General features: G+C 40.8%; 1 protein-coding gene across 1 annotated transcript in view; it reads right to left on the bottom strand.

The window, feature by feature from the left end:
• Nucleotides 1-20,901, bottom strand: part of Fyb2 (FYN binding protein 2) — a 91,761-nt gene that overhangs the window by 66,363 nt on the left and 4,497 nt on the right. Inside the window, exon 2 of the mRNA XM_042699284.1 lies at nt 153-858. Coding sequence (XP_042555218.1) covers nt 153-858 — 706 coding nt within the window. The remainder of the gene's footprint in view (nt 1-152; nt 859-20,901) is intronic.

Raw genomic sequence — 20,901 nt, 5'->3', positions numbered from 1 at the left:
CGAACCTGGAACTACAATTTAATAAGAGAGCTTACAATTGCCATGTTACATCGGTCAAGTCCCAGATAGGATCACTCAAAGTCAGCAAGATTTAAAAAGAGAATAAATACAATGGCCTCCCCTCCCAGGCCTACAGAGACTCCTTCACTTACCAGGGGCAGAGTTGGCTGTCTTGCTTCTCTCAGCACTGGGGTCCCCCTCACTCTTCCTACCATTTTGAAGAAGTAGAAAAGGGGGCTCTTTTGAGGTCACACATGATTCTCTCTGGGCTATTGAGTTCCTCTGAGAAGGAAAAGTCTGAGGGCCTGTTGATTCCAGTTTTTTTCTTGGCCTTTCTGGAGCAAGTCTTGTGCTTTTCTGCTCTTCTTGACAGAAGGTCTTATTGCCAGAGTTAATGAGAATGGGTGGAGACATCTGGCTCTTCTGAGACGAAACCTTCTCCCAGTTCCAGAGTTTGTCTCTGAAGCTGTTGGCCGCCATTCCTTCCTGCTCATGGGATAGCTTAGTGCTTGACTGGGTCCCTGCTAACAGCAAAGAAGCCTTCTGAGAATTTTGTGAGTCCACTGTAGACTTTTCTGGAGGTTCTGGGGAACTTAAACACTTCTGAATTTCACTCTTTGGAGTAAACTTCATCTTCTGCGATTTGGGAGCCTGAGACTCCCGGCTGGAACAATATGATGGGGGCCAATTGAAATTGGATGCGAGAGGCTTCCCATTGGCCCAAATCTGGGTTGATTGTATGCATGCCCTGTCACTCTTTTGAAGAACACCTGCTGGGAATCTGATAGGTCCTGGAAGAGGTGGAGTGTCAAACTTTTGAAATTTGGCTCGAAGTTCCTTGAAGTTTCTTACCTCTTCCTAAAACATAAGGGGGGGGGGGGAGGGGGCATAGTCTCATTATTCCAGAAAAAAAGTGGCCTTGTAATTAGCTAGCTTCACTGCAAGGTCAGAGGCTTTAATAGTGATAAAATGCAATTGCTTTTGGGTTGGACCACATTAGCCAGTAATGTTGCTGTTGATGAAAGATGGCATAAAATAAATTTATCCTTTTTAAAACACTCAAAGTATGTATAATATTATCAGGATATAAAAATGTAGAGAGAATACTGAAAATTGCTGATACAAATGTTAATAACTGTTAGTAATAATAATTGTTGATATAAACTTTTTGGGGTGTATATGCCAGTACTGGGACTTGAACTCAGGGCCTGGATGTTGTCCTTTCCGTTTTCTGCTTAAGGCTAGTGTTCTACCACTTCAGCCACACCTTTTCTTCTGGCTTTCTGGTGGTTAACTAGAGATAAGTATCTCATGGATTTTTCTACCTGGGCTGGCTTCAAGCCATGACACTCACATCTTAGTCTCCTGGGTAGCTAAAATTCCAGGCATGAGCCACCAGCACTCAGCCCAATAAAAACATTTTTCCATTACCAGTAAAAATTAGTTACAACCTGTTCTTGTGTATGAAGTGCTACATAAGATATTCCCAATTATCTCAAAAGATAGTGGAAATTTATCTTTAACCACCACAAAACATGGCTGTCCTTACACCAAACAAAGCTGTTTATAATTCGTACTGGCTTGGCTCATGTGTTCTGGCATCACGAAGTACACCTCTCCTCCATTTGTCACCTGCTTTCTTGCCACTTCCTCTCCTGGTCACGTTGCAGGATTTTTATTTCATGTACACAGACCATCTCTATGGTAGTGACTTTGATTTTGCCACCCATGGGCCCTCTGGGAAGGACCAGGGAAGGAGTGTATGGGCTTCTCTGACTATTCTTTTTGACATTTTGCTACTTTTTCATATCTTGGTTGTTGCACTTCCCACTGTGGAGTGAGGAAAAGGGCAACCATTGGTACCAGACAGACCTATGTTCGAATTCTGACTCTACCTTTCCTATAGACAAATACTCTGGGAAACCTGATCTTACCTTATTGTATCATATGGAGATACTTTATTGTACAGTATCTATCATAGATCATATAAAGCTATATATAAAGCTAAACTATCCTCTTGTGTTTTCAGCTCTGCTGGGAGATATGCTCTTCCCTCTAAGGAGTCATCTTAAATCTAGTATATGAAGATGGTAAGGGTAGAGGGAGGGGCAAGGTCAGGACTCTACAGTGAGTTGGTCCAGTCCAGTAAGGTTGATCTTTCACCTTATATCCTTCCTATTGTGTCCTACTTTCTCCCACTACATTTAATTTATGTTTGCAAGTCATCTTATCATCTTTTACCATCACAGGAGGCAGGAAGACTTCTAATGAAGCTGTTTCAAAAAGCAAGAGCCATTAACTTCTCCTGGTCACATTGCAGGTACTTTTTTTATTTCATGTACACAGCTCATCTCCAGGGCAGTGACTTTGATTTTAGCAGCTGAGGGAATGTTGGGTGACCTTTTCTTACCATGTTTACAGTTGACTCACACCTGCCCTCTGAAGATTTAGCAAGGGAGGGATAATTGAGCAAGACACATAAAGCAGGTATCTGGGAGCTGGCTTGCACTCTCTTTATTTTTCTTCCTCTCTATTTCTCTCTTCACTCATCCATATAAACACTGCCCATGCAGACATTTTCAGCCCTGTACATAAACTGCCAATGGTTACTTTCTTATCCTTCAGTCAGCAGACAAGTTAATTCAGCTACCCTTCCTATCTCTGGGCAAGGCAGAAGCTTGCATTGGGTGCACAGTCAGCAATTCTGTACCTGACGGTCAGAGCTCACCTTAGCCCCTTTCAAGTTAGGTGCCTTGGGCAATCTATTTTACTTTTCTGAGCCTTATTTTGTTCACTCTAAACTGGGACTTATGAATGTACATAACACATTCTATTTGTTTATTCAGCTGTTGATAGATACTTGGGTAGCTTCTGTATTTTAGGTATAGTGAATCATGCTGCTATACAGCTAGTTGTACAAATATCTTTTTGAGGTCTTGCTTTCAATTGTTTTGGGTATATGCCCAGAAGTAGAATTGCTGGATCATATGATAATTCTATTTTTAAACTTTTGAGAAACCTCTCTACTCTTTTCCATAGCAACAGCATCATCGTATACACCCGCCAACAACAGTATACAAAGATTCCAATTTATCCACCTCCTCTGCAACACTTATTTTTTTTAATAGCAACCGTCTTAATGGCTATGAGCTGATCAGTGGGCGATTTTTTTGAAGTAACATTTATTTTTAGCTCTTCAGTATTTAAAGCCATGTACAGTATTATTGCTTGGTAGATTTTTTTTTTTAATCTCTGCAATACTGATATAAGCAAAGCCCTAATCAGAGATAGAACTGTGAATTTACTAACCTCTGAATGAAGAGCATGTGCAAAGACCACTGGTTCAAATCAAGAGTAAATCTGATTATTCCTGGCTTACTGCTCTTTTCAACAATCGTTCATTTAGCATCTACTACATAGATCGAACACTGTTTTACCCAGTCTAGGGTTCTGCTCCAACATATTACATTCTAATGTCAGAGTGAGATAAAATATAAGGAAATGCATGAGAAAGCATCAGAGACTAGTGCTGTATGAGATGGATGCAGCTGACACAATGGTGACTGGGTGATTATGGCTAATTTTCAGAGGAAGGGTACAATCTCAATCATGTACCAAAGCAAGGGTTGGCCTGGATGACCTTCAAAGTCTCTTCTGGCACTTTTTATGATGCCCTTTACTTTTGTTGTCTATCACCCATAGGTGGGAGTTCTGGGTTCAGGACATGAGGTCAGTGGTAGGAAAATGGGCTGGGAAATGGCTGAGGAGCCTTCTTGTTAAGACCAGACTCCACTTTTGTGGAACCAAGCAAAGGAATCCTCAAATCTTCCTTAACTCTTACGGATCCCTTTCTTCCTGTAGCTGCCTTCAAGCTTTTTTCACTTATGGTTTGAAAAAAAAACTTCTTCATAGTCTCATTGTTTTGCCTCTGAGTCCCTGTAATCCTCCATTTACCATTTACCCAGCTGTTAGACAAATCTGTTTAAAAACACAAATCTGATCACGGTAAGTCCCTTCCATGTTTTAAATCCTTCAGGTTGGCTTCCCCGAGGCTTTCAAATAGGTTCAAATGCTTTTTCATAGCACCCAAGATCCATCTTAATCCCACCCAGTTAATTTTCTGACATGATTCTGGACCCCTCCCCAGCATATTTTCTTCCTTCTAACCCAAATGAATTGTTTGCATTTGCCCAAATCTGTGTTCTTTTCAAGTCTCTGTCCTTTTGGATGTTCTGTTTCCTTGGCCCACAATGCACATCTTTCTCCCAAACTCTTTTCTTTTTGTCCTTTTCTTTTTGGAGAAAAGAATCTCAATGTGTAGCCTAAGGTGGCCTGGAACTCTTGATCATTCTGCCATGACCTCCCAAGTGCTAGGATTACAAGTGTGTTCCACCAAGCCCAGCTCTCTTCCAACTAAAAGAAGGTCCCTGCTTGTTCCAAATTTGACTCGTGTCACCTCAAAATCCTAAGTTGCAGGCACTAAGGCTTTAAAGATGAATAAAGTCAGGCCCTTCACTTTCAGAACTGATAGAATTGGGGAGAGAGATACACAAGGGTCATTCTGATCTAATATAGGAAATTACTAGCTACTCAGCAAAAATTCTGCTATGGGAATAGAGAAAAGAAGTTTTTGATGCAACCTAGAGGATAAAAGCAGCTTCCTGAAGATAACTCCTCAGGTATGACAGAGACAGAGAAAGAGAGACAGAGAGAGACAGAGACAGGCAGAGACAGGCAGAGACAGACAAAGAAAGACAAAGAGAAAGACAGAGGGACATACAGAGAAAGACAGAGGGACACACAGAGAGACAGAGGTACAAAAGACACAGCCATGTGCACTAGCATGCTGCATACAGAAGAGCAAGCCATCCCACATCTCTGAAGTCCCCGTGTCCAAGTGTGAGGCTGGAAAGACTGGAGGCTGAGTCTGCTGATAGTATATTTTAAGTGATCTTCAGCGAAGATAGTGATTTCTAATGACTATATCATATGCACAACCGCTGTTGGTCAAAGAGTAGCTCTGCTCCACTCTCTGTGTGTCTCGCCCCAAGTGTAACCTGTCTCATCTAGCCCTGTACAGTGAACCTCCCTCTAATGCAGAGTGTGGAAGTCTCAAAGCTACATCTCAAGGATCTCAGCTGCAGTGCTTCCAAGTAGAGGTGTCCCTTGAAGTATGGGAAACGAACATGAGAGTATCTTTGGAGACCAGCTGTGGCAGGGGTGGACATACTCCACAGCAAGCGGCTGTATCCACAAATTCTCACTGAAACAACCCCAGCTTTTCATACACACTACTCCACAGTGCTCTTGGTGATTCCCCAAAATGATCTAAAATAAATCAACAATAACAGATTTAATCTTCAATGAAGACCCCTGGCAAATAAATCCTGGTTTGATCTCTTCATGGCAACTATGGGCATCTAGCATATGCTTTGTCTTCCTCAATCAGAATGTAAACTTCAGGAGGAAAGACACTGCATCAGTTTTTCAGTGCTATATTCCTGCGGAGCAGCAGCATCTGGAAACAATGGATACTCCATGAAACACTGAGGAATCATCGAAGATTTACAAATCTCCCAGAGTCCATTTGAAGGAAAGTCAGTGTCTTGTTTATGCTGATATCCCTGGCACTCGCCTTCTAGCTCACAACAGACATGGTAACAGAACAGTCTTTGATGAATGAATGCATCAGTGAATGAAGCTTCTGAACAGTTTCATGCAATACACGAACAGTAACTATGAAAAACTTCCAACTTTTCTTGCATCATCTTTATGAACGTAGCTTAGATGCCAGAGAAATAAATGATCTAATCCCTACAATATCAGAAGATGGCTCTGAAAATAGCCCTGGAAATCGCCTGGGCATTTCTCATCTGGATTCAACCAGCCTCCAATACCTCATTTGGGGAGCACAGGACACAATAATGGTTGAGATATTGTGGGAACAACCTAAGATAAAAGACAGTCCTCTAAACAGAAAGGGTTTATCTCTGTTGTGGAAAGTAGGCAGCAACCAGCCAAGGAAAACAAAGACATTTCAAAAGAATGAGGGGATCAGCTTCAAATAGTTACAGGCCCAGTTCTGTAGGTGTGATATGATTCTATTCAGAGAAGATATTTAGGACAACAAAACTCCATCAAATAATTTTCATGTTATAGAAATATAAAGAATAATAAAAAATAACAAGAATAAGCAAATAATAACAGAATAGACAAAGACAATCGAACAGGCAAACATATGTTCTGATCCTCTGCCAGACACTTCTAAGCACTGCACACACAGCCACCTGTTTAAACCTGTCGTGTTCTCGGTACTGAGAGTGGAGTGTGCGTGACTTCCTCAAGGTCACAGTGAGTAAAAGGCAAAGCTGGGATTGAAGCTAATGTGCTGCTGTGGGCTCCTTAAACCCAAGAATTGGCTTGGCGGGTCTAGACATTCCTTGGCTGCTCTTTAAGAAACTATTTTTAGAAACTCACTAATACCTGACCATATGGACATGATTCTATAGCATTAGTTTAGTGAGAAGGAATTTTCCCCTTTGCTAGTTTCAGACTCTTGATAACACTATTTTTTCTGTCATCATCATCCTGATTGTCAACTCTTCTTTATGGCATCTAGATTCATCTCCACAATCACCCACAAAGCAGGCATGGGTACTATTCACATTGTAGCTAAACAGATGGGAAAAGAGACATAAAGTAACCTTGCTAGCTACTTAGTTACATAGAAACTAGTATAGGAATTTGAACACACACGTCTGTGTGATCTCAGGACTTCTTTGAACTATTCTGCTAGATTACTTTACTTACAAATATAGCTCTAATGTATAATTCTTTCACTGTATCACAGAAGTTTCATGGGCAATTCTGTATTTACCACATTTCCTTTAAAAAAATTCTATAATAATCACCACATTGAAACAAATCCAAGGAAACCAACATGTTGGTGTTTAAAATACTCTCAGATTTCTGATTATTTGTAGTAACATGAACAAAACATTGTTACTAGTATAACTGACACATTAAAAAAAGATATTTAGTAAATTCCATGGTCATTTTGTATGTATTTTTAGATTTCCAGGTTGCAATTTAAAAGGTGATGTGAAACTGCAAAACTAAACACAAATATAAAGCATAATTCAGTACCATCATACCCTTTCAGAATACATTTGGAAATGAGAAAAATTCTGTGTGAGAGTCACCTGTCCTTATCCATGGTTTACAAAACATGTTTTCAAAGCCGGCTGCTGTGCCCTCTCCCAAGTTCCCTGGATGAGCAGACTGTGAGGGGACTCTCATCTCTGTCATGGCTCTCTGGGCTTACATCTCCAATGGCCTACATCACTCCACACTGCCAGCTAGCATGGCAAAGAACCAGAGATGCTTAAAAAAATCAGAAGTCACTCCATACAGGGAAATTGTTGTAGGAAACATATGCTAACTAAGTCACAAAAGGAGAGGATGTTATTTTGATGCCTATTCCTTGATTTAAAAAAAAAGCAATTTTTAGTGCATTTTTGGATTTTTGCCCATTGCTAAGTATTGTCCTCCACAAGGAGAAGCAAAGGAGACACTGATGGCAAATCTGATCACAAATCTAAAAAATTCCTCCTGAGGTAAATAAATGCAAGAGCCTTAAGGAATATGCAAACTCAAGATCCCCGGCTCAGGGCAAGCAGAAGCCAAGAAAGGATGAGCCCAGAAGAGAGGCAATTATAGCTGTCAAGTCCTACCTAAGATGGAAGGAAATAACAGTCTTAAGAATAGCATCTTAGTCACTATTCACAAACAAAGGGGCTTTGCTTCGAGCTTCCCCATTCCAAGAGCTGTAAAAAGAAGAAATTCTTATGTTCCTGGCATCCGTGATTAATCCAAAGGCCCCTAGGAAGGGATAGGAACAACAGAGCTCAGAGCTTGGTGGTTTTAAATCTTTCTACCTGCTCTCAGAACAAGCACAGGTTTGACAGGCTAGAAACTACCATCACAAACGTTATAAAGAAGCCAGGTGCTGGTGGCTCACGCCTGTAATCCTAGCTACTCAGCAGGCTGAGACCTGAGGATCGAGGTTCAAAGCCAGTCCCATCACGAAAGTCTGTGAGACTCTTATCTCCAATAAACCACTCAGAAAATTGGAAGTGGTGCTGTGGCTCAAATGGTAGAGTGCTAGCCTTGAGCTGAAGAGCTGAGGGACAGCGCCCAGGCCCAGAGCTATAAGGACCAATGATTTTTTTTTTTTTCTCCAGAGTGTGAGCTAAGTGTCTGGCAATGGTGAGTACTATTGGTAAGACTGTCTCACCTCTTCTCATAAACACAGACTAGAAAGGAAGCATCAGGAGAGCCCCTAGGAAAGCTTTAACATTCTTCTTTCCTGGTACTCTTCCCCGAGACTGCCCACTGCAGACAGCAGAGGTCCTGCAGGATCATGTGCCTCTGGGTGCTTCCTGGGTCAAGACTGAGGTCTAGGTCTACTTGCTTCTGTCTCAGTACTTATCACACCTAGAATAGTTGTTCACTGGTCTGCCTCTCTCATTAAGCTTCATCTTTTTCAATGCAGAACCTGTGTCTTTCTATCTCTGCTTTCTCAGCTGATAGCTGGGCCAGCTAAGCAGAGCAATTGGAAACATTTGATTCCTATTTCCTAAAGGCAGTTATGCAAACAATGACCTAAACATACCATTGTGTGTAATATCAAAAAAAGTAAGTAAAAAGAGTTGGGTGCTGGTAGCTCATGCCTGTAGTCCTAGCTACTCAGGTGGCCGAGATCTGAGGATCATGTTTCAAAGCCAGCCAGTTGCAGAAAGTCTATGGGACTCTTATCTCCAAGTAACCACCAGAAAAACAGAAGTGAAGCTGTGGTTCAAAGTGGTAGAGCACTAGCCTTGAGCAAGAAAGCTAAAGGACATCACCCACGCCCCTGGGTTCAAGCCCCACGACTGACAAATACAAAATAACAACAACAACAACAACAAACACAGTGAAATAAAGGATTCATTTGGCTAGCCCCTTTCATGACCTCCTTCCCAAGAGAAAGGAGATTGAAGGATGAGTGGATTTTCATTGGAGAGGGGCTATGAAGACATTTTGGCTGAAGAAACAGCATAGGTAAGGTATGAAGGCCTGCTGGTACACTGTATGTTCAGTGAGTACCTATTTTAGATCAAAGCCTCTGAAATATCCTATCATAAGCACAGCACAAGGTGATAAGAGGAAGAAAGCTACTATTCTTCCCCGAAGCTATTTTGAGTTAAAGTCTTCAGAGCCTTCACTCAAGGAAGAAATAAAGAATCTCAGTTGCCTTTACAGGCGATGCGAGAGAGAGAGAAGGTATTTTGGCACAAGTAGCCTTTTGGAAGATACACCACCACATTCCTTTACCACCTTTGAGTCTATTATCTGCCTACATGCTTTTCTTTATGAAGACCTTCCTGTCCACCCACCACCAATCACAGAGAACTTAGAACTTTCATGCAAGGGTCAAATAATCATCTCCTCCACCCAGCTCCCCCTGCCCCTCCACCAGTGCCCAACATGAATGCTTGTGCAGAAGCCTTTCCCCATCAAGCCCCATCCCTTTGTGGGAGCTCAGGGGAGCTCAGGCTCCCTTTTTGCTTTTGTCTTTGGGGAGTTGCTCAGGTTCCTTAACCATTTAGTTTTAGCATCAGGAAGACAACTGTGGTTTGGGTCTACAATCTTTACACAAAATTCTAAAAGAGATGTGTTCTGGGATTCAGAAACTTTCCATTTTTAGAAAGGTAATATATTCTAGGCCCTGTATATGTAAAGCAGGTATGGGCTGAAACAGCGTGTCGGACTCAGATTTGCTACTTCTGCAGTGAAACAGGCTAATGTTTAATCTAATGTCGCATAAATACAGATCATAAATTGTCTCATGTTGCTTCAGGTAGGCCAAACAGCGATGACAAATTAGTGGCTGTTAAGCTCGTTACGTTTTGGAATTGTGAGTAAGGGATCATGGACAAGTTCCTACCCCTTTGCGAGGAAATTTTTTTTCAAGGTTTAAAGAAGAAGGAAAAAGCAAAGTGATTATCTAGCTCCAGGCATAACAAATGGTAGCTGTAACTGCAGATCTCCCCTGGAACAGTGGGTTGTCTTAGATGCTTGCAGTTCTACCTGCACCTCTCCTAAACATTTCTTCAGAGATCTAGTGTTTCTAAGACGCAATTCCAGTCTAATATTCTTTTTGAAAGATTAGCATTTTCCTCTATAATTAGTTGTCATTTCAGATGTTAACTGCTTATCTCCTGGATTTGATTATTCCAAACCACCATTAGCTCTTTCTCTCATCTCTTTTACATCTTAGGGATCAAACTATGGCTTCACACATGCTAGACAAGTGCTCTACTACAGTGTCTCATTATTCCCTTCCCCCTCCCCCATTACATCTTTTTAGGTTACAGTCACACACAAAGCTCCTGGGCTTCCCTGATATGGGCTATATTTTCCTGCAACCAACCCTCCCCCCAGCCCTGCCCCCTCCCCACTCCCAGCCTATACTTCAGCCCTTATCTGAAATGTCTGGAATTCCTGACCAGAAAGCACCTGTCTGAATTCTACCCATCCTTCCAGACACAGTAGAGATAATCCCATAACACCTTCATCTGGAGCTTCTTCAAAACATAACCTCTCTTATCCCTTTCTGCTGGCAATGGTTCTCAATCTTGACTGTATACTAGAGACCCCAGGAACCCCTGAGCCTGCCCCTCTGACAAAAATCTCTAGGGAGTGTGCATTTTATGAATCCTTAAGTACTTATTCTATAACCAAGCTAGTATCTAATACAGGAATAGATTTGGAAGCCTCTTTCCAATTTCATTTGTCAATTTATTCTGGTGGTCCACCTCTCATTACTGTCTGCATCCCAGTGCAGTCACTCAGGCAGATGCTTCCTTTCCACTATAGTCTATGATCTCCTTTAAGGGAAGGTTGCAAATATCCTCATCTTTGCAGAGCCCACAGCAGAGCTTGAGTTCTAGCAAGTGCTCAATAAATATTTACTAACTGAGTGAAATGAATGAACAGATTTTTACTAATCATCTAGAAGGTATCCCTTTATCTAATAGTCTTCCTCAGAGAGGTAGTGATTAATTTTATGCCAGCACTGTATCTAAATTACAGATATAAACATGCTCCTGTTGAAAACCCTTCAATGCTCTTCATGACCTCAAGAAAAATCAAGTGTTCCTTAGGTAGACATGTGTGGTCCTCTCCCATGTCCTGCTCGTATTTTTAGCTTGGCTTCCCACCACTTCCTGCCTCTAATTCAGCATTCCAGAACAACTGAAATTGGTTCATGCTATTCTTTCACCAGGAAAACCCTTCCCATGTTACTTTTCTGAGCTTTGACTGACTTAGAAATCCCTCCCATGAGCCTCTCCTGGTGCTTTTTGGCAGGGCTAAGTGCACTTGCTCTGCAGTTTTATAGCAGCTTCTATGTTTCTAGTTTGTCTGATTTTGGTTACAGGGATCTATCTGTCTGTCTGTCTGTCTGTCTGTCTGTATCTACTTTATACACGCCCCACTCCCACAGTGAGGAACTCAGGGATATGGACCAAACTGGGTTCTTTGGATTCTTGCTGTATTATACTGTCTCCCCCAGACAGAAGACGGACCAATGTATGTCCTTTTGAACTCAATTGAGCTGATCTCTGCTCAAGTCTTTGTATGTCATAATGATATGGAAACTAAGGAAAAAGTTAACAATGGTTCTAGATAAAAGAAAATGAAAGAGGCTTCACATGGTTATTATTTTGTATTTTTCTATGTTATTGCTTTTCAGGTAGCATGCACAGGAACATGTGAGTGTTGGTTCAATTACTGTAATCTTCACAACAGCTTCTAAGCTTGCCCTCTTATGATGAGGACAAACCCAAGGATCAGAGTTTCTTAGAGTGCTCAGGTCACAAAACAAATGAGTGCTGGAGCCACCATGATCTGAACCCAACAAAGACATGAAAGCCTGTGATGTTCTGAAATCATCTCTGTGTGATAGCATGCCTTTTCCTTAATGACAGGATCTGGTTTCTCTTATCTTTTCTCAGATCTATCCAACATGTATTTGCTTCTGTTACTGCGGGTCACAAAAATGAGCAACACAGACACTGGCCTGGCCTTCAGTAGTATGGAAAAGATCACAAAATTCATGACAGCATCAATGGCAGGATTAGGTAAAACCTTAGCTTGAGGGGCCAAGGGGCTTCCTGGAAAGATGTAAAGAACAAATAGGAAATGGATGACCAATAGGGAGGGGAGTTTGTAGTCCTGGGAGAGGAAGCTCAAAATGCCTAAGGCCAGGGAGAGCCTGGCAGAACTGAGCGTGTGGCCAAAACAAGAGATGGAGAGGGTGAAGAAGGGCTGGGCTGCATCAGCAGCCCTGCGAACCTTTAAAATTGAACACATATGAGTTTCTATTTTCATGGTTTAAAATACCTTCATGGATGAAATGGAGAGATGGTAACAAAGAAAGGGGTACTGTGAAACATTTGAGACCCTTCATTCAAGGCATAGGCCTGTAGAAACACCTCCCACCTCCCAGCCAAGTGAAAATCAAAGCAAGCAACTGCTTCTAGCAAACAGTGAGTTTTATGATGCCTTCTAGGAAATCAGCCAAAGGTGGGGAAATAGGGCCTGAGATTACTTCCAGACACTAAAATGTTGCTTCACTGAATTTTGTGTTAGTAGTCAGGGTCTCAGAGGGAAAATTGGGTCATATACCCTCAGATGCCAATTTCACAATTCAACTCCCTAGAAAGGAACCCATGCTTGACTTTGTGAGCAGTGTGGAACTGAAGTTTGAATAGATGACCTCTGCAAAACGGATCAGGTGCTGCCATTACCCTATTACTGGATGGGGTAATGATCACCCCAATTCATTCACTATTGCAAGTTAAGGCAGAAATGGGGGGGGGGCTTCACTAAAAACTCCTTCCAGGAAGTGGGTAAAATTGGCCACAGAGCTTGTTTGTTCACTCTCCCTATTGCCCTCTGATACTCTTTCTCTTTATGCAAGGTTGTGGTAATGATTAGAAGACTAATCAAGTCTACCTTGATACTGGTCAGAGGGTAAATGAGTATATATTCTGATGCTCTGTTAGCTACAATCTTATAGAACCATCTAGAAATTAGCTTTCAAAGAACTTGTCACGACCTGAGAAAGTGAGCTAAAATTCTTGTCAACCAATTAAGGATATAAAATCTCCTTCTCACTTTTTGGTAATATTTAAAATATATACAACTGTATGTGTTACTCTTCTTATGAATGCCAAATAAAATAAAATATGAAGTCACATTGGGTAGAATAAAATGCAACCACAGACTGAAGACATTCACTTTAAGGACCAGAAATGTGCGTTTAACACAAAAGATGGTCTAGGTATGAGTCCTAAAACTGGATTAAGATGGAACTAGCTCAGGATGGCAATCTAACACAACATCCACCAGCTGCTGGACACTCAAAATACCTGTGGAACTGATGAGTGAATGAGTGGGCCCACAGAGTTGTGGAGAAATGAAGAGGAGGCAGCTCAAACAATAGGACTCATAATGGTTCTGTGAAGTATGCTTCAGATTTGAAAGCTGTTCTCTGACAATACATTCCCTGTCTGTCTGATAAGGAACTTGAGGAGGATGAAGAGAAGGCAGAGAAAGGCTTAGTTAATGGAATCCAATGTGAATGTCCAATTTCCCTTTTAACATTTCATCGGAGTGTGAGCTAGACACTGCCCTCAGCAGAGGCATTAGAGTCCCTTCCTCATTTTTCCCCCCTATTCTGCCTTTGGGACCCAGACATGCAGAAAGGCATATGTTTTCTCCAGATACATTACATCCTGCCTTGGGTCTTTTGTTCATACCCATCCCTATTGTGTGGGTACCTTTCCACTTCTATCTGCTATTACATGGTGAATGCATTTTGTGTTTTAAAACCTAGATCTGAAATGACCTTCTTTGCAAAAGCCTACTCTGATTCTCCCATGTTGAGTTAAAACATTTTTCCTCTCTGTATCCCAGCCATTGGAGTAGGACTTCATTGTTCACATGGCAATTTCTGATAGAGCCTTGTTATATTGCTTTTGTATCTCTTCCTTATTACACTCTGAGCCATTTGAGGGAGGCATAAATTGTTTTATTTCATAGGTTGTTGGAACCTTGACTGTTGAAGCAGAGGTCTGTGGGACCAAACAGACTTGGGTTCAGCTCCTGGCCTCATGACTCAGTAGTGGCAGGACCTTGGGAAGTAGTTACTTAAATGTGCTAGCTTTCAGTTTCTCTACTTCTGATCAAGGATGATGGTGTTGCCCTTGTCAGATTGCTGAACAAATTAAATTACAGCACTGGTAGAAAGGGCATAGTACCTTAGCTCCTAAAATACCACTTGTTGTCATCATAGCTATTATCATTCTCATTATTTAATCTCTTAGCCATCAGGAGAGAAGAGAGTAAATAAAAAATACACATTGCTTTCCTTAATGGAATTTATAATACAAAATACAATAAATTGAATGGATATTTATACAGTTAAGAATTTTTACAGTGTGATATGTGGTCTGGAAGCAAATTTTTAGTGTACAGTGGTCAAGATAGGTTAGGACTGGCTGATTGATTGAAATGGGATCTTTACTTTTTTGCCCTAGCTAGTCTTAAACTATGATTCTCTTGAGCTCAGCTTCCTGAATGGTTGTGAGTCTGGCCAGGTTAGTTTAAATTTTTCTAAGGTAAGGCTGCCATGGCTATTTATAGTAGATTTAACATATACTTGTCCAAACAACCTGAGAAAAAGAAAGCATGGGTATTTTACTTCTCTATATCGAATTTCTGTTTTGCATAAAATATTATTCAGTCATTTGTTGGAAAGGTCACTTAATTATATCTTTCCTACTTTTTAGAAGAGTTCCTAATGGGATCTTGGGACTCAGAGACATTTTTATGTTTGCATTCCTCTTTAAAATTTTTCCCTACCTTGGGTGAGGTGATGGTACTATTTCAAGCATGTAGGTATCACCAGCCTCAGTATGACCCTCAGTATTCCGAATGAATTACACACTAAGGTTTAATATCTTTAAAAACCTCTTTATCAGTTAAGCCTCTAATTCCTCACTAGATGCTAACTTGAAAAATGAAGACTCAAAGTAACAGCATGGGAGTCTTTCACATCTTCCTACCCCATGTATTTCTTCAGTAGTCACATTCATTTCATCTGGATCATAATTCCCTTACAGACTTTCTCCTAGATGATCTCATTCAATCTTCATAACCATCCTGAAAGAAGGTAGCTGATGTATTCATTCAACTCAATTTGACAGATAGAGCAACTTAACCTCAAAAGCCTGGACAACTAGGATGGAAATCCAAATTCCAGTTTACTTAGTGGTTCTACTTTATACCTTTCCTGTTTGTTATTTCATTCCTCCAGAGTCAAGTATGTCATTGCCACAAATTCCTACATTAACTATCATGTCAGAGTTCAGAAAGTTTAGGGAGCATACACATTTCATTATAATGAAGCCACAAGTGGTGGCTATGTGTCAGATGACAAGCTAATAGTTTCGTAGCTAAAACTCAATTCACTTTATAGGAAACATAAGGTAGGAGGCAAAGTTCCACTATTATTTTCATTTTGTGATGAAGTAACTGAAGCAGAGAGGGATATAACTAATTCTTCCAATAACATGTATCTAAGATGGGATTTATATCCAGCTTGTCTAGCCGAAGCATCTATGTTTTTAACTAATATTATCCACTGCATGTGTGTAATAGTGTGTGTGTGTGCACATGCATGCGTACATGTGTGTGTGTGTGAGGTTGTGATATGTCCATGTATGTGTACCCTGGATCAAATCCAGGGCTTTGTGCATCCTAGGCTAGTGCTTTATCATTGAGCTACAGCCCCAGTCCTGTTAACTATTCTAGGTAGTGCAAGTACCACACCGAGATGTCTACTCCTGATTTATTCATGCTCCAGCTCCAAGTCTTCTATGAATATCTTTATTCCATATCTTGCCTCCTTGTGTGAAATATATTATTCCCATTCCATGATCTTTAATATCGTGTGAGTTTCTCTGTATATGCCATTTTAAATAAAGATCTATCTATATTTTGTTCCCGAGTAGACTAGGTGTCCCTTCCCTGGGTATCACTGTCAGGTAGCAGTCAGCCATGAGCCATGGGGGAATGCAAAGGGAATTTAAAATGAGGATGAGGTCACAAGGTCTCAGAGAAGATATTGTAGTTAAATTTCCCAATTTACAGGTAACCTCAGCCCTGTAAACTGGACCTAAGGATAGGACTTTCTCACAGGCAATCCCAATTAGCCCTCAAACCCCAAAGCCTAATGTTATTTTTACCTTAGAGACAACTCATTCTCCGTCTACTGAAAGTGTCTATGTAACAGGTTCTTAAACTGTTTTTGCTGTGACCAGGAGAAAAGCCTGAACATCTCTGCTTCCATGTTGTGTTTGTCATTGTCCTGAGCCATCCTCTCCGCCATCACTGTGCAATCACTTTGGGTTCCAGGAAAGACAGAACTGACCCACAACATGTCTAAGCTTTATGACTAAGCCTTGCAGGATGGGTCACTCCCAAGCAAGACAATGACCTATAATAACCAGCCTGCACCCTGGAATGGGAGAAATCATCTCATGGGAACCAGATTGCTGCCCTCAAATAAAGACAGCATTCACAACTTCTCTGGAATCAGGAGAAAAAGAACTGAGATTAAAGAAAAAAAAAAACAGCCAGGCAACACTTAAGACAGGCACCCTTAAACTGTGCATTACTTTGTTCAGTGCCCCTGATGTTTCCTCTGCTTACAAACTGTTTTTTTTTAATAAGTTTTTTTATTGCGAAAATACTGTACAGAGGGGCTACAGTTACATGAGCAAGGTAATGAATACATTTCGTATCAAGTATTGTTTCCTCCTCCTTTGTTTTTCCCCTACCATCCCTTCCCTCCTACCACCACAACTACACTCCCCCCTGCCCTCCCAGCCTAAATTGTAAAGTTCGTTTTTCAACATAGTGTCTTCTACATCTCATTGTTGCAATGTGTCAATCGGTCGGCTTAAACCTAGCAATCATATCTGTATCCTTAAGATAGCTGAGGATGAACTAAAGTGCCATGGCAGGCCTAGACTATGTAATCTAGTTCTGCCAAATTTCTTTCCCAATAGACTTTCCTATCACTTTTTATTATGCTTGAGTTTTGCCTGAATTCTTCTCAAGCCAGACATAAGGATTAAGGTTGATTAGCTGTGCAAAATTTCCAGTAACATCACCATCCCCTACAGCCGCAAGAATGACTACCCACTGAGCACTTGCATGCATCAGCGAGGATTTTAACTATTCTATTAGTGTGAGTTTACAACGCCTCTAGGTCAGGCACTGCCATTAGGCAGAGAGAGGCTCATGCTGAGAGAGTCAGAGAGGCTGAAGAACTTGACAGAGGCTCTAACAACAACAACAATAACAATAATGACAACAACAAACCAGGTAGTTCTGGGTTTCAGGCCCAGAAATTAAAGGCTAGTGTTTTTCAAAGTCCTGGGGGATGGGTATATATAAATATAAAGCCATGATAGATAGATATATATATGTATATATATATATCTATCTATCATGGCTTTTTACATGCTGGGCAAATGCTGTACAACACAGGTACACTCCAGCACAGAAACTAATGGTTTAAAGGACATGTTCTTATAAGAGTTCCTCTTTCCCAGAAATGCAAGCACAGCATTTCTGGTCCAACATAGCCAATAGGGGAGATGCAACTCCACACACCAAGGCCATGAAACTCAAGAACACAAGTTGCCTTGGAGTCTCCGCTTGGAAAAACTAAAACAGTTTTGACTACATTTAACCCCTAGGGTCAATGGTATGGCCAAAATATTCCTACTGAACTAAGAAATATCCAACAGGAAAAAAAAAGAAAAGAAAAGAAGAAACAAAGCCCAGCCATACATTCTAGCTAGAAAGCTTTCCCTAAAATATAGCTGTAATTGTGTAAGTATTTTCCAACTAAGTCCTTGAAATAAATATCTACAGGCCCAGACATTCTTCCTTACCTTGTAGAGATAAATTTGTTACATCGTTTCCAATGGACGATATACTGGTATTGGCACTTAGTTTCAGAAGCATCAATGTAGGAGAGGGTATTGAATGTTGAGACTCATTGTTGGGACATTCTATAATAAAATCCTGTGTTTTTCTGTAACCCAAGAATGCAATTTGAAGAGAAATCCATGGACAGGAGAAGGAACCCCATGTGCTGCTTTTCCACACTGCCAGTGCTCTCTAGAGAAGGCCTCAGACCAGGAAAGAAGCATGCACAAGAGACCAGAACTTCCAAGTTTATGCTTCATCTTTTACTGTCCAGAAGTCAGTTTTCCTTTGTGCAAAGGTGAAATAATAATATCTGGCCTTGGCTTATCTCATCAGAACAGTTAAAGATTTGCATGAAATGCCTTTCTTTGACCCAGTTCTCCCACTCAGGTAGGAAAAGTTTCATTTAAGAACCAATCGTGTGTCAAATGCTGGTGGCTCACTCCTGTCTCCTAGCTACTCAAGAGGTGAGATCTGAGGATGGTAGTTTGAAGCCAACCACAGGCAGAAAAGTATTTGAGACTCTTATCCCTAATTAACCAAAAAAAGCCAAAAGTAGAGTTGTGGCTCAAGTGGTAGAACATTAGCCTTGAGCATATAAACCTCAAGGACAAAGCCCTGGACCAGAATTCAAGTCCCAGGACTGGCAAAAAAAAAAAAAGAAGAAGAAGAAAAGGAAAAGGAAAAAGAAAAAGAAAAAAGAAAAAGAATCAGTCTTTTTCCTGTCAGTAACAATCCATATAATTTTGGACAAGTCTTTAGAGACTTCACCTTGCTGAGTAAGGTGGTTCGTGTTTGTAATCCCAGACTCAGGAGGCTAAGGCAGAAGGATCTCAAGTTTGAAGCCAGTCTGGGGTATAGGAGACCTTGTCTCTAAAAACAAAAACAAAATAGCCTTCATCTGTGAGATGAGCAGAGCCAGTAAGTCTTCAGTTATCACTTTGCTGATGTTCAAAGATTTCATGCCTTATCTCAAAGAAGAATTTTCTGGCTCCTGAAGGAGTTAAAGAAGATGAATGTTGACTACTGTGTTTCCTGGTAAACACATATCTTCACTCCAAATGGAACTTAACATCATGGTTCAAAGTCCCTTAGATGTCTCCGGATAATGAACTCACCAAGCAATACTAAACATTGAATCCCTTTAACTCCAACAATGAGTTCAAATCCTGGCTCCTTGAATTTTAGACAATAACATGTGACCCCTAAAGGACCTGTTTCCTGATCTATAAAGCGGGGATAGTATCTTTCCCATGGAGTTTGTGAGGTTTGAATGAAGTCATGCATCCAGTTAAAGGGCCTGGAAGAGAATGTTCCACAAATATAATCTCACTTCCTGAAAATGATTATGTAATAAAATAATCACTAAACAAGAGACCATGGTGGATGCAGAAGGAACATAAGAGCACAGATCTGGCTAGCATATTCTTTGTTCTTGGTGCCAGTACTGGGGCTTGAATTCAGGGCCTGGTTACTCTCCCTTTTTCCCTTCACGGCTAGCTTTTCTCCTCAAGGTTAGCTCTCTACCAGTTGAGTAACTGCTCTAATTACAGCCTTTTTTTTGTGGTTAATTGGAGATAAGCAACTCACAGACTTTCCTACCCAGGCTGACTTCAAACTGGGTCTTTAGGTCTCAGCCTCCTGAGTAGCTAGGATTACTTGTGAGAGCTACCAGGGCCCATCCAGGTATTCATCATGTAAGTGAAGAAAGGCAGATATTAGGATCCCGGTCTATATAACATGAAAATCAGAATCAAGGCAGAAAACTCACATAGGTTGTGTACTCATTATTGAAATACTTCAAAGTAGTAACATTTTAGATCCCTCTGTATTCCAGCATATATAACCATGATCACCCTGGGGATGAGTCCCAAGTCTAAACACAAATCCACTTATTTTATATATTCCTTACACACATAGTCAAAAGATGACCTAATTTTACCACTATAAATAACTCTAGGCATGAAGCAAATTCCAATGGCGTGGAAGTTTCTAGTTATGGAGTCCTGTCAGTGCTCAAGTTTTCTGATTTTAGAGCATTCCAGATTTTGATTTTTTTTGAGTTAGGAGCATTCAGCCTATGCCAGATTTTTTTTCCTACCAGGTCCACCACCCACCTCAAAAGATGTAAGCATGTGAGCTTAGGAGTGCATGGGAATTTGTGGTGCCAGCTGTTTTTTATTAGATATATCATTTCATTATTTAAACCTTCATTCATAGAGAGGAAAGAAACCCAGGCTCACCAAGGTAAAATACTTTTTGCCTAAAGGCACATAGGGCATGCTTGGTAGAGAGGAAATTTGACAGAGATACTGAGATTCCTCAGTCCAAACCCTCCTATCAGAAATATGACTCAAGTGGTAGAGCTCTTGCCCAGAGTGGGAAAGTTAGGTCAGTTCAAGCCCCATTATCAATACACCAAAACAAAACAAAACAATCTCAAGAAACAACAACAACAAACACGAAAAAACTCAAAATACAGTGGACTTTTGGCTGCTTTTTGAAGGCACTTCCTCCTTTACATAGTACTCTGTTTTTATACATCAGCTCTCAAATTGTTAGAAACTTTCCCCAACATTTTTTTGCCTTCTCTTTCTCATGCCTGGTCACACACTGATCTTTGAGATAAGCTATTGGTTAGTTCACCATAGATTATGGTATGAGTATTGGAAGATCAACTCCGCCACAAATTTTGGATTGGAGATTTTTTTCTTCTTCTTCTTTTTTGTTTTTTTTTTTTTTTGTAGGTCTTAGGGCTTGAATTCTGGGCCTGAGCTCTATCCCTAA

The sequence above is a fragment of the Dipodomys spectabilis genome, unplaced genomic scaffold (genome assembly GCF_019054845.1).
Source record: "Dipodomys spectabilis isolate Male_0828 unplaced genomic scaffold, ASM1905484v1 ptg000007l, whole genome shotgun sequence".
Classification (NCBI taxonomy): domain Eukaryota; kingdom Metazoa; phylum Chordata; class Mammalia; order Rodentia; family Heteromyidae; genus Dipodomys; species Dipodomys spectabilis.
This window is presented reverse-complemented; position numbering and strand designations above follow the sequence as displayed.